The sequence below is a fragment of the Girardinichthys multiradiatus genome, chromosome 11, assembly GCF_021462225.1.
Source record: "Girardinichthys multiradiatus isolate DD_20200921_A chromosome 11, DD_fGirMul_XY1, whole genome shotgun sequence".
Lineage (NCBI taxonomy): Eukaryota > Metazoa > Chordata > Actinopteri > Cyprinodontiformes > Goodeidae > Girardinichthys > Girardinichthys multiradiatus.
In genome coordinates, this window is record NC_061804.1 from 28,439,986 (window position 1) to 28,452,197 (window position 12,212).

General features: G+C 40.8%; 1 protein-coding gene across 2 annotated transcripts; it reads left to right on the top strand.

Moving 5' to 3' along the window:
* Positions 1-1,607: 1,607 nt before the first annotated feature.
* si:dkey-273o13.3 (filaggrin) lies at positions 1,608-12,156 on the top strand. Of its 2 annotated transcripts, none has more exons than XM_047378470.1 (8): positions 1,608-1,669; positions 1,982-2,195; positions 3,552-7,023; positions 7,398-7,426; positions 7,527-7,688; positions 8,955-9,021; positions 9,147-9,254; positions 10,605-12,156. In XM_047378470.1, exons 2-8 carry the CDS (start codon positions 2,056-2,058, stop codon positions 11,448-11,450), a joined length of 4,824 nt encoding a protein of 1,607 aa, XP_047234426.1. In that variant the 5' UTR covers positions 1,608-1,669; positions 1,982-2,055; the 3' UTR covers positions 11,451-12,156. The 2 variants fall into 2 exon arrangements, with proteins under 2 accessions (XP_047234426.1, XP_047234427.1); XM_047378471.1 differs by having other exon boundaries at positions 10,665-12,156.
* Positions 12,157-12,212: the final 56 nt, after the last annotated feature.

The following is a 12,212-nucleotide window of genomic DNA, read 5'->3' on the forward strand; positions in this document are numbered from 1 at the left end:
GCTGAATTCCTGGACATTTTATCATTAAACAAATATTTTTTCCAGATCCTTTTCGTTTTAAAATCTGCTGTACCTTAAAATGTTTTATTAATTCAGTTTTGACCCCCTTGGTTCCTCAAAGTGGAGCTACCCTTCTTTAACTGTGGCTCAACTTTACATAGTCTACTTATCCGGTGCGCAGCCTGCTGTGTGACAGTCTCAGAAAAAAAGGAGGCGTGTGTCTGTCTTTACCTATCGCTACCGCAGTCTGTGGGAGCTGCACGGATGGCATGAATTGTTTTTTAAGTGTGACCCGAACCGACCATTGGTCCCAACCCTCAGCGATTGCAGACCGTGCCAGCCCAGTGGACAGGCCACTGAGTAGTGTCCCGGTGCTCCCGATGGCCAGTCCGCCCCTGATCCCAGACCATCATACTACCACCACCATGTATGACTGTGAGAATGATGTTTGTTGTTGTTGTTTTTTTAAATACTGTGTTAGTTTTACCCCAGATGTAACAAGACCTACCCCTTTCCAAAAGTTCCACTTCTGTCTGGTAAGTCGACAGAATACTTTCCCAAACGTCTTGGGGATCATCAAGATATTTTTTGGCAAATGTGGTACAGGTTTTTGAGATTTTTTTTATCAGCAGTGATTTTGAGCTTGGAGCTCTCTAATTGATGTCATTGTTGACCAATCTCTTTGTTATTGTTGAATCATGAACACTGACCTTAACTGAGGCAGGTGAGACCTACAGTGCTTTAGATGTTCTAAGTTTATTTGTGACCCACAGGAGTAACTGTCGATCCCCTCGAATAGTGTCCCACCTATTAAATTTAATAGGTGGGACACTGGTGGGCTACTGTTCTTTATTTTCTCCACAAATGGAGAAAACATGGAACAGTGTTTCATTAAAGTCCCAAAGCTTCAGAAATGGACAATACTTAGCAGACCTATAGATGTCAATGACGCTTCTAATTTTTTCTTTTTTTTCTTTTCAGACTGGGGCATGATGTGTGGGTTTTTAAAAATGTTTAGCCTACTTCATGTTGCCAGACAGGTTCTTTGTAAGTGATTTCTTGATTCCACAAGTCTGGCATTAACCATGCCAGGGAGTGGCTGTTAAAATTGAACCCAGCTTTTCAAAAAAATATAGTTCACATTCGTTTCATTATTCAATAAGGGAGACTGTGTTGCAGTTGTTGCTGCCAATCAGTTATTAGGTTTGTTCGTTTTTACTTAGGATCAGGTTGGTTTTGACAGCCTTTTCTTCTTAATGAGCAAAATCATCATTTGAAAACTGTTTTTTGTATTCATAATGGTATCTTTGTCATAACTTAAAACTTGTTTAATGATTTAAAACATTTCACTGTATTAAAAAGACAAAACCTAAAAATATCTATACCATAAAGATATATATGAATAGCTTGTGATTATAATTTATATTGTTCTGTTTGTATTATACCAATTTATATTCTAATTTACATATTTAAGTCAGTCCTTGCAAAAGCAGTAACACACTACCGTTTTCAGTGGAGTTCAGTTTAGATCAAAGCCCATCTGTCATTGGCTCGTACAGAGGTATATATATTGATATGTCAGTGTGGGTTTTGCATATGCGACCCAGCTCAGTTAGAGGGTGCATCATAGAGGGAACATCAGTGTGAACACCACTGCTCTCATAACAATGTAAGTACTGATATTAACTGTATAGTCAGTTAGCTACTAACTAATGGCTAAAAAACATTTAAATCTCCATTTAAATCTCCAATTTTCTTGGACTTCATTTAAGTTTTTTTATGTTGTATTTTTTTATTAATAATATTTTGTGTTTGTTTTACAAGAAAGCAATCTTCAGTCGTGTATTATGGTGTTCTATTTTCATTTTATATCCATCTAACATTTATATCCATTTTTTATCCATCAACATCACTTAAGTTCATATAAAATGTTAAATAAGCTAATCTCATTATTTGTCTTTCAATTTTTCTTTAAAATCAGTGCGTCAGAGATCGGTTCTCAGCTGCTGCATCACTGGATGAGGAACGGTTTCAAACCAATGCAAAAAGTCTGAAATGTGTGACCGTCAAGAAAAAGAACTGAAGCACAGAAAAGCTACCAGCTCAAAATCTAAACAAATGATGCAGCATCAGCCTCATCAAGTCCATCACCACCATCATAACCATCACCAGTCTGATGATAGCACCAGTCAAGAGTAAGTCTGGAACTATTTCTCACTGCCGTACCAGTGTTCTCAAACTTTCCTGAACTTTTTCATATTATCTCACATTAAAACCACAAACTTCAATGTATTTTATTGGGATTTTATGTGACACACTTATATGAAGTAGTGTAAAATTGTAAAGTCAAACAAAAACACTAAACATTATTAATTTATTTTTACATACAAAAATCAAGAAATGGTGGCATCACCTGTATTCAGCCTTTTCAAACTAAAACCCATCAAGAACATTCCTCAAAAGTCACCTAATTGCTCAAGAGTCCACTTGTGTGTAGTTCAACCTCAGTATAATTGCGTCTGTTCTGTGATCAGTTCATCAGATATTTGTTAGATATCATTAGTGAACAAACAACCTGAAGACCAAGGAACACAACAAATAGGTCAGGAATTAGATTGTGGAGATGTGTAAAGGAGGTTGGGTATAAATGAATATCCCAAGCTTTGAACATCTCAAAGACCACTTTTCAATCTAACATCTGAAGGTGGCACTACTGCACACATACCAAGACATGGCCATCAACCTCAATTGATAGGCGGGGAACATTAATCAACAAAGCAGCCAAGAAGCCAATGGTAGCTCTGGGGAAGCTGCAGAGATCCACAGTTTAGGTGGAAGAACCTGCCAAACAGGACAACCGTTGGTTGTTGTCCTTTATGAAAGAGTGGTTAAAAGAGATCCACAAAAATGCCCATTTGTAGCCTTGTAGACAGAGCAGCAAACATGTGGAAGAAGAAACTCTGGTCAGATGAAACCATAACTGGGCTTTCGACCTCTATTCAAAATGCCATGTCTGGCAGAATACTAATACTGCACACCACAATAATTGCAATATGCCAGAGGTGAAACATGGAGGTGGCAGGATCATGCTGCAGGTATGGCTCTTTCAAGGAGCTGGTCAGGGCTGATGGGAAGATGAATTTAGCAAAAAATAGGTCAATCATGGATGAAAACTGATCTTATCCGATACTCTTCATCAAATCTGACTGAGATTGAGTGATTGTGCAACAAGGAATGGACAAAGATTTTTGGAGGCATACCCCAAAAGATTTCCAGCTGGAGCGGCAGTGTAAGGTGGTTCTTCACTGTATTTGGTCGGAAACACACTTTCCAATTTCTACATATAAAAACTTTGGAAAACCTTGTTTTTCTTCCACTTCACAGTTATGCCCTATTACATAAAATTCCCTCAAACAACACGTTCAACAGGTATGAATACTCGTGCAATGTATTGTTTCCATTTTCTTATTTTACATTATGAATTTAGAGGCAAAGTTAAATTCTCATTAATGTGATCCAAACATTCTAACCATTTAATGTATTTTCAACAGCACTCACTCAGCAGTGGACAGTGGTGATCATCATCTGCACCACCGAAATCATGGGGAACACAAGAGCCATTCTTCACACCTTCTGCATGGCCACCATAGGCAAAAGCATCATAATGTTTCTGTTTCAGAGACTTCCTATGATTCCTCATCTTCAACGTCTTCTCCATCAACATCCTCTTCCAGTTCTTCATCTTCCTCATCCTCTTCCTCCTCCTCTTCATTTTCTTCCACTTCTACATCGTCTTCCTCTACTACCAATCTCTCTACTGGAAACAGCAGTGACTCCTCATACAGATACAATCATAGGAAGCCCCAACATACTCAGTCTTTTACTGACATTTCTAGGAAACATCGATACTTTGAAGAAGAAGACGACACTGCCCTATTAATCAATAAAAGAGAAAGTCTAAACAGAGCATCTACTAAACAGAAAAAAGACATGGGAAAGTCAACCCCCAGCTGTTCTTTTAAAGCAGGCTTCAAAAATCAGCAAACAAGTGCCAGAGGTTTAGGAAATGATGGAGGCTTCCGCAAGGCTAAATCACTGGAAGATTTCACAGCACACAAAAGTGAAGGAGGAAATGGAAGCGAGGAAGGAGATGAACAGGAGAGGAGCAAAAGTGAAGCTAGGAAGAATGTAATGAAAGAAAAAATGAAGTTTTCAGCCTTTCTTAATGAGATTACACGGCAGGTGCTCAGTCCCATGAGACTTACCTCTCTTGGGGTTACAGACACTCAAAGACCCTGGAGTCCAGAGCAAGTTTCTGCCAGATCCAGGGAGACAGACAGCAGCATTGACAAACCCAGACAGCAGAGAAGTCGTGCTGCAAGTGCTGACTCGGTTAGCTCAAGCAGACATTCCCATACCAGCAAGCGTTCCAAATCTTCTCGCCTGTCTCACTCTAAAGCTTCCCATCATCCCGGTCCGCGATCTGCAAGTCCACCTGGTCATATAAAGCACAGGCGTAGGAGCTGTCACTCAAAGTTTCCTGCTTGTGAGCATCAATCTCGATTGCCTTCTGGTAAGCACTGCCACCACCATCATTCCAATCACCATAACCATGAAGACAACAACAGCACCAGTCATCACCATGACCATAGACACCACAATACACCACATTGCCATCAGTATGGTGACAAGTATCATGACCAGCATCACTGTGCATACCACAGTCATGAGCATCATGAAGATAGTGGTAGTCCAAGTCATCATCATGAAGACCATCCCAGTTCAGCTCACCACCATAACAGTCGTTCAAACTCACGTCCTACAACTCCGCATCTGCATAGACGTCACAGTTTGACCGGTGATGTTGGAGATTATTACAGTCCAATACGTCCGCATCGCCACAGTGATCACAAGGATAGATCTTTTCCCTTTCACCATGGAGATCACCACCACATAGATCACCATCAATCCCATGATAACCATTACAATGAAACCCACCAGCACTACCATGTAGACTCCCACAGAGAAGCTAATCGGCATCATCACCATCACCACCATGGAAAACACCAAAGACCAGGCCATCATCATCATGGAGACCACCACAGTCCAGGCCACCATCATCATGGAGACCACCACAATCCAGGCCATCATCAAGATGCACAGCACCACCATGATGGAGACGACCACATTACAGGCCATCATCATCAAGGAGACCACCGCAGTCCAGGTCATCATCATCATGGAGACCACCACAGTCCAGGCCATCATCAAGATGCAGACCGCCACCATGATGGAGATGACCACATTACAGGCCACCATCATCATGGAGACCACCGCAGTCCAGGCCACCATCATCATGGAGACCACCACGGTCCAGGTCACCATCATCATGGAGACCACCGCCGCCCAGGCCATCGTCATCATGGAGACCATCACAGTTTAGGTCGTCATCAAGATGCAGACTGCCACCTTCATGAAGACCACCACAGTCTAGGCCATCATCATGATGCTGACCACCACAATCCAGGCCACCATCATCATAGAGACCATCACAATCCAAGCCATCATCACCACCAAGACCACCACAGTCCAGGCCACCATCATGAGGCAGAGCACCACAATCCAGACCACCATCACTATGAAGACCACCACAGTCCAGGGCATTATCATCATGGGGACCATCACATTTCAGGTCATCATCAAGATGCTGACCACCACCATCATGACGACCACCACAGTCTAGGCCATCATCATGATACTGATCAACACAATACGGGCCACCATCATCATCATAGGGACCATCAGAATCCAAGCCATCATCACCACCAAGACCACCACAGTCCAGGCCACCATCATGATGCAGAGCACCACAATCCAGAGCACCATCAATTTGGAGACCACCACAGTCCAGGTCATCATCAAGATGCTGACCGCCACCATCATGACGACCACAACAGTCTAGCCCATCATCATGATGCTGACCACCACAGTCCAGGCCATCATCACCACCAAGACCACCACAGTCCAAGGCACCATCATAATGCAGATCACCACAATTCAGACCACCATCATCATGAAGACCATCAAAGTCCAAGTCATCATCACCACCAAGACAACCACAGTCCAGGCCATCATCATGATGCAGACCACCACAGTTCAGACCATCAAAGTCCAGCCCATAATCAAGATGGAGACCAGCTCAGTTCAGAACATAATTATGAAGACCATCAAGGTACAAGCCATCATTATGCGACTCACCACATTCTAGGCCGTCATCATGGGGATCACCACAATCCAGACCATCAAAATTATGGAGACCAGAACACTCAAGGTCAAAATCAAGGACATGATCACAGTCAACGTCATCATCATGGAGATCAGCACAGCTCAGGGCAACATCATGGAGACTATAACAGTCCAAGCCATCATCATCGGGACCACCACAATCCTGGCCATCATTATGAAGGCCACCAAAGTCCAGGCCGTGATTATGAAGACTGTCACAACCCAAGCCATCCTCATGAAGACCAGCACAGTCCATGCCATCACCATAAAAGCTACAGCAGTCCAGACCATCAACAGATGGACCACCACAGTCCAGACCATGATCATGAACCCCACCACAGCTCAACTAATCATCATAAAGACGACCATCACAGTACAAGCCTTCACCATGAAGACCACCATGGTCGGGCTAATCATCATGAAGAGCACCATGGTTTAGGCCATCATCATGGAGACAATCACAGTCCAGGCAGCCAGCATCATCATGTTGAATACCGCAATACTAATCTTCACCATGACCATCACCCTGAATCTCAGTCAGATCTGAGCCAAAACATTGACCTTGAACATAGCATTCTTGATGATAATCATATTCATTTAAAGGAACATTCTGCCATTAGTCCACCTTCACGCAGAAAGCCAGACAGTCTTGTCAGCATTGATTCCCATACCAACACAAATTATCCCTCTGGTCTGGATGAAGAATGGACAAGTTTCTCCAGCCCATCCCACCTTAAAGTATGGTCTTACTTTCAAGTCTAAACTTATGCATGATTTTAACGTTTAGAGCTTGTTCACTTTTAGGGAAGAGTCAAACAAACAAATCTGTAGCTGTTTGAATTTCATGAGCTTTATTAACAAGTTATGTAACAATGTTCGTCTCATTTATTTGCTTATTGATTCTGGCAAGTGAATGCACGTCACAGTGGAAAATAGATTATTTGTGCAGAACAATAGATTAGCCACCATCCACATAGTAATGAAAATCAATTCAGCATCCAAGCAAATGTTTTGTTATTCTTATGTCCTTTAAAACCTCTTTAATGTTTATAACAGTATTACCTTAAGAATGTTTTTCATCTCATAAAAATATTTCTTTTTTTTCCATACAGGAAAAAACACATGTGTTCGGCAGGATCATGTAAGTCTAATATTTTTCTTTTGGGTTATAAAATTTGAAAAGGTTAGAACCAAGGTGATGGTAATGACTAAAATAATGCTTTTTCATTTTGTTTGTCTAGGATTTTGCAGAACGAAAATGAAGGTCTGCATCAAAGTTTACTTCAGACAGCGGTGAGGATGGAGTGTTTGGGAGAAGAATTCATCAGCAGCCAGAAGATCCTGGAAACCGAACTTCAGAAGACACGCATGGAGCTCAGCAACCTCATGGACAAGTTTAACAGGTGTCTCTGTAATAAAAGCAGCAAATTGGGATTTTCCACACCCTTACATGATCATAGACTCACTGGCCACTTTATTAGGTACTCACTTACACGTAATCACTAATAATGAATTAGCCAATCAAATTGCAGCAACTTAATGCATTTAAAGATGCAAATGTGATGAAGACAATTTGCTGATGCTCAAACTGAGCTTCAGAATGGGGAAGAAAGGGAATTTTAGTACCTTTACACATGACATCATTGTTGGTGTAAGACAAGTTGACCTGAGTATTTAAGCAACTGCTGATCTTCTGGGATTTTTTACACACAATCATCTCTCAGTTTTACAGTGAAAACATCCAGTGAGTGGGAGTTGTGTGGACAAAAGTGGCCTACTTATGTCACAAGTCAAAGGACAATGGGCAGACTGGTTCGAGATGATAAAAAGGCAACAGTAGACTTATTAACCACTAATTACAACCAAGTTATGCAGTCAATCTTCTCTGAAGGCATAATATAGTGAACAATGAAGTAGATGGGCTATAGCAACATTAAACCACACCAGATGCCACCCTATTCACCCAAAAACAGCAAACTGAGGCTATAATTAACACAAGCTCATTAAAATTGCACAATAAGAGATAGGAAAAAATCTGCCTTGTAATGGGATTCTCAATTTTAGCTAGGACTTCTGGGAGGTAGGTTCAAAATTTGGTGTTAACAACTAGAAAGCATAGATCCATCCTGCCTTGCATCAACAGTTCAGGCTGGCAGTGGTGGTGTCATCATGTGGAGGATAACTTCTAAGCATTAATTTTAAAACTCATAGTTTATTGATGCTGACCATGTCCATCCCTGTATAACCACAGTGTACCCATCTTCGGATGGCTAACTCCAGTAGTATAACGCACCATGTGACAAAGCCTACATAATCTTAGATTGATTTCTTGAACAAGGCAATGGGTTCCCTGTACTCCAAAGGCACCAAATCTCAAGTCAGTAGAACAATTTCAGGTCATGGTTGGAATGGGGATTCATGTCATCAAAGTATTGTAAGACCATGTGATGCCATCTTGTCGAAATTGACTAAAATCTCTCAGGAATGTTTGTGCCATCATATTTGAATTGATGTCACAGAGAATTAATGCCGTTGTAAAAACAAAAGGAGATCCAACCCATCACAGGCAGGGTGTACCTAATAAAGTGGCCAGTGATTCTACATGTAAGGAAAGATGCCACAAATATGTATTTATTAAAAAGGTTCCTTACTTGGTCTCTTTACTTTAGGCTCAGCAATGATTGCTCGTCTACACAACAGACCAACAGTCTTCTAGAGCAAAAGCTTCACTCAGTGGTGAGATAGCAAGTCTTCCTCAGTTAACATATTCCTAAATGTTTTGGGGACCTACACTGTGACATATTTGTTTACTCACTGAAGATCTGTGTTGACAAATATGCTTCCCATGTCTTCCCCACCAGCTTCAGAATATGGAAGCAGAACGGGAAAGGTTGAGTCTGCGCATCTCAGAACTGACCGAGCAGCTGAGTGAGGCTCAATATGCCAGCACCATGGAAGAAATCAGAGATGTGAGATGTCTATTTTTTGTTATCACATTCAAAGCTGATATACATTACTAAAAGATTACCATAATGAAGTAAAAAAAGTGTATTCTGAATGATTTCAGTCTTTGTTTTTGTTTTTATTCTTTAATATTTCTTTATAAGTTGTAACAGATCATTGTAAAGTATTCAAAACAACTCAAAGTAGTGCATAATTGCGAAGTGGACGGAAAATGATACATGGCTTTTAAAATATTTTATAAATAAATATATAAAGATTATAGATGAGATTAGATATCTATGTCTATGCCCAAGTAAAAACCATGTAGAACCACAAAGCTGCTAGGTGTTTGTGGTATTTCGCTACTAGCTTTCCACTTCGAGATGCTTAAATGTTTTGCCCATTCTTCTTTGCAAAATACCTCAAGCTTAGTCAGATTAGACTGAGAGCAACTCTAAACATTGATCTTTAAGTTTCCCCACAGATTTCCATCTGGATTTAGGTTTCCACTCTAATACAGGAATAAAGTTTGATCTAAACCATTCTTTTTGTAGCTCTGGCTGTATGTTTAGGGTCCTTCTTCTGCTGGAAGGTGAGCTTCTGTTCCAGTCTCAAGTCTTTTGCAGCCTCTAAAATTTTTTTTTTATCTAACTCTATCCATCTCTCCATCAACTCTGACCAGTTCCACAGTCCCTGATGATGAGAAGCATCCTCACACCATAAGCTACCAGTGCTGTGTTTTTCCTGTCTCGCCACCATACTATAAGCACCAGATTTGTGGCACAACTAATAGTTGACGTTTCATCTCCAGATTCTCACACCTGAGATTTGGACCTCTGCAGCACTCCAGAGTTATCTTCTATGAATAGCTTTTGCAGCTGTGCCACACCATTGAGATGAATTAAACAGTGCTCTGTGAGATGTTTTATAATCCAACTCTACTTTAAATTCTCCATGACTGTACACCTCTTCTCGCTGCCATGTTCCTCGGTCTTCATGAGGCTGTTCACTACTACTCTCTTACAAACCTATGAGGCATTCATAGAAGCTGGATCAATGCTGACAGTTGACTACACACGGATCATATTTGTTAATTACGGGACGTCTACACGCACTCTTTAATTAAGAGTCATCTGAATAAAGGGGGGTGAACATGAATCCATTCAATATTTTCAGGTTTTTGTTCGTAAAAACATTTAAAAACTATGTATTATTTTCTTTCCACAAGCACTACTTTGTATTGGTCGATAATATAAAATCCCAGTATAACACACGAGTTTCTGATTATGAAGTGACAAAAAGTGGAAAGGTTTAAGGGGTATGAAGGTTTTTCCAAGGCTGCATAACTGATTAGGTTACAACCTCTGTTCCCTTAGGCAACAGCAGAACTACATAAAATCAACCTGCATACTCATTCTGGTGATGCCTTCCCTCAGATGATTCCCCCAATCGCTCCCCCTCCGGTTCAGTTTATGGACAACCTTAATTATGGGAAAGAAGCAACCTCTGCACCGGAGCAGCCTTTGGGGCCGGTTCCAGAGGAGGAGGAATCTGACTGGTCTGAGGTGGGAGAAGAGACCCCACACCTCTTGCTAACAGGATCAAACAAAGGTCAGGCATGGAGACAGCAGGAAGCAGACATGGACAAAGACAGCGAGTCAGGAAGTGAGGACCTTGACAGAAGACACTCTCCACGCCCTCTGCAGATACCTCATCTCCAGTTCACCATTCACAATGAGTTTATGCCATCATCCCGTGCCAGTACTTTACCTTCTTGCTTCAAGAATCTGTCAGACAGCATGCCTAGCAAGGACAGTTACAGAATCACCACAAGTCCAAATCTTAAGTCTGCTATCCTGATCCGGTCTGCCAGCCTGGAAGAAATTCCTCTTACACGCCATCATGAAGAGCTTAGAGGAACAGAGGCCATTATGAACCTTCATCATTCAGCTGATGTAGCATTTGAGGATCTCGATAATCAGATCATTCATCACTGGAGAACTAGCAATGATAGGGACACAGTTATAAGAACGATGATGAAGAGCAGAGGGCCCGAGGCAGACGGCAGCCTAGCCAGCCTGCAGTCAGCAGAGCAGTTGCTTAATCACTTCATATGTGACACACCATCGGGTGAAGGAAGAGAGCCGAGTAGGGTTGAGATGCATGGCTGGACAGGGGGGATTCCAGAGGAGGTTCTGAAAGGGGAGCAAACACAGCTCTGATAGCGCACTGTAAAAAAACTGCTGAAAATGTAGTTTTTAAACGCTTTTTAATGCATTTAATGTTTTATTATCAACTGTAAATAAACAGGTAATCCTGTCAGTAAAAGTGTATAACTCTGTTCTCATAGAGTTTCATGACAAGCATTTCCCTCCCTTACTCACTAACATGTTGCTGATGACAATCCTAGCTATAAAGTAAATTATTCATTTTTTCTCTTCTTTTATTAACATGCCTGCAATATTTATTTCACTGTAGCATCAAAAAGCTTTCTTTCCAGCATAGAGTCATCATTTAAATTATGTGTGATTAATGGATTTGAAATGGCTTACAGTAACTTAGGTGAGATAGATAAAATGGTATAAACATTGACAAACCTGGACTAAGCCAGTAGCTAATTTAGAGGCAGAATATTTTTGTGGGAAAATAACAATGTTTAGATTTAGTTAACTTATTATTTGTGTTATCTATGCTATAGGAAATTGTAGACACCATATTGTTTTTATGTATACATTTATAGTATTTTGTCCATCTGTAACCTCATTGTACCTTGTTGAATATGTCTCAATCTGTAAGTGCCAGTGTTAGATTAAGTAGCCTTATGTTGTCTCTATGTTGACTGAAGTACTCACTTTAACCCGTCAAAACACGTGATCACAACACATGTAACTATGTCTGCATTGCATTTAATAAACCAAACGAGTTAGACTCAGCAATAACTTTATGCATTTGTTTTTTATGGTTAACAACACAGATCAGTATAA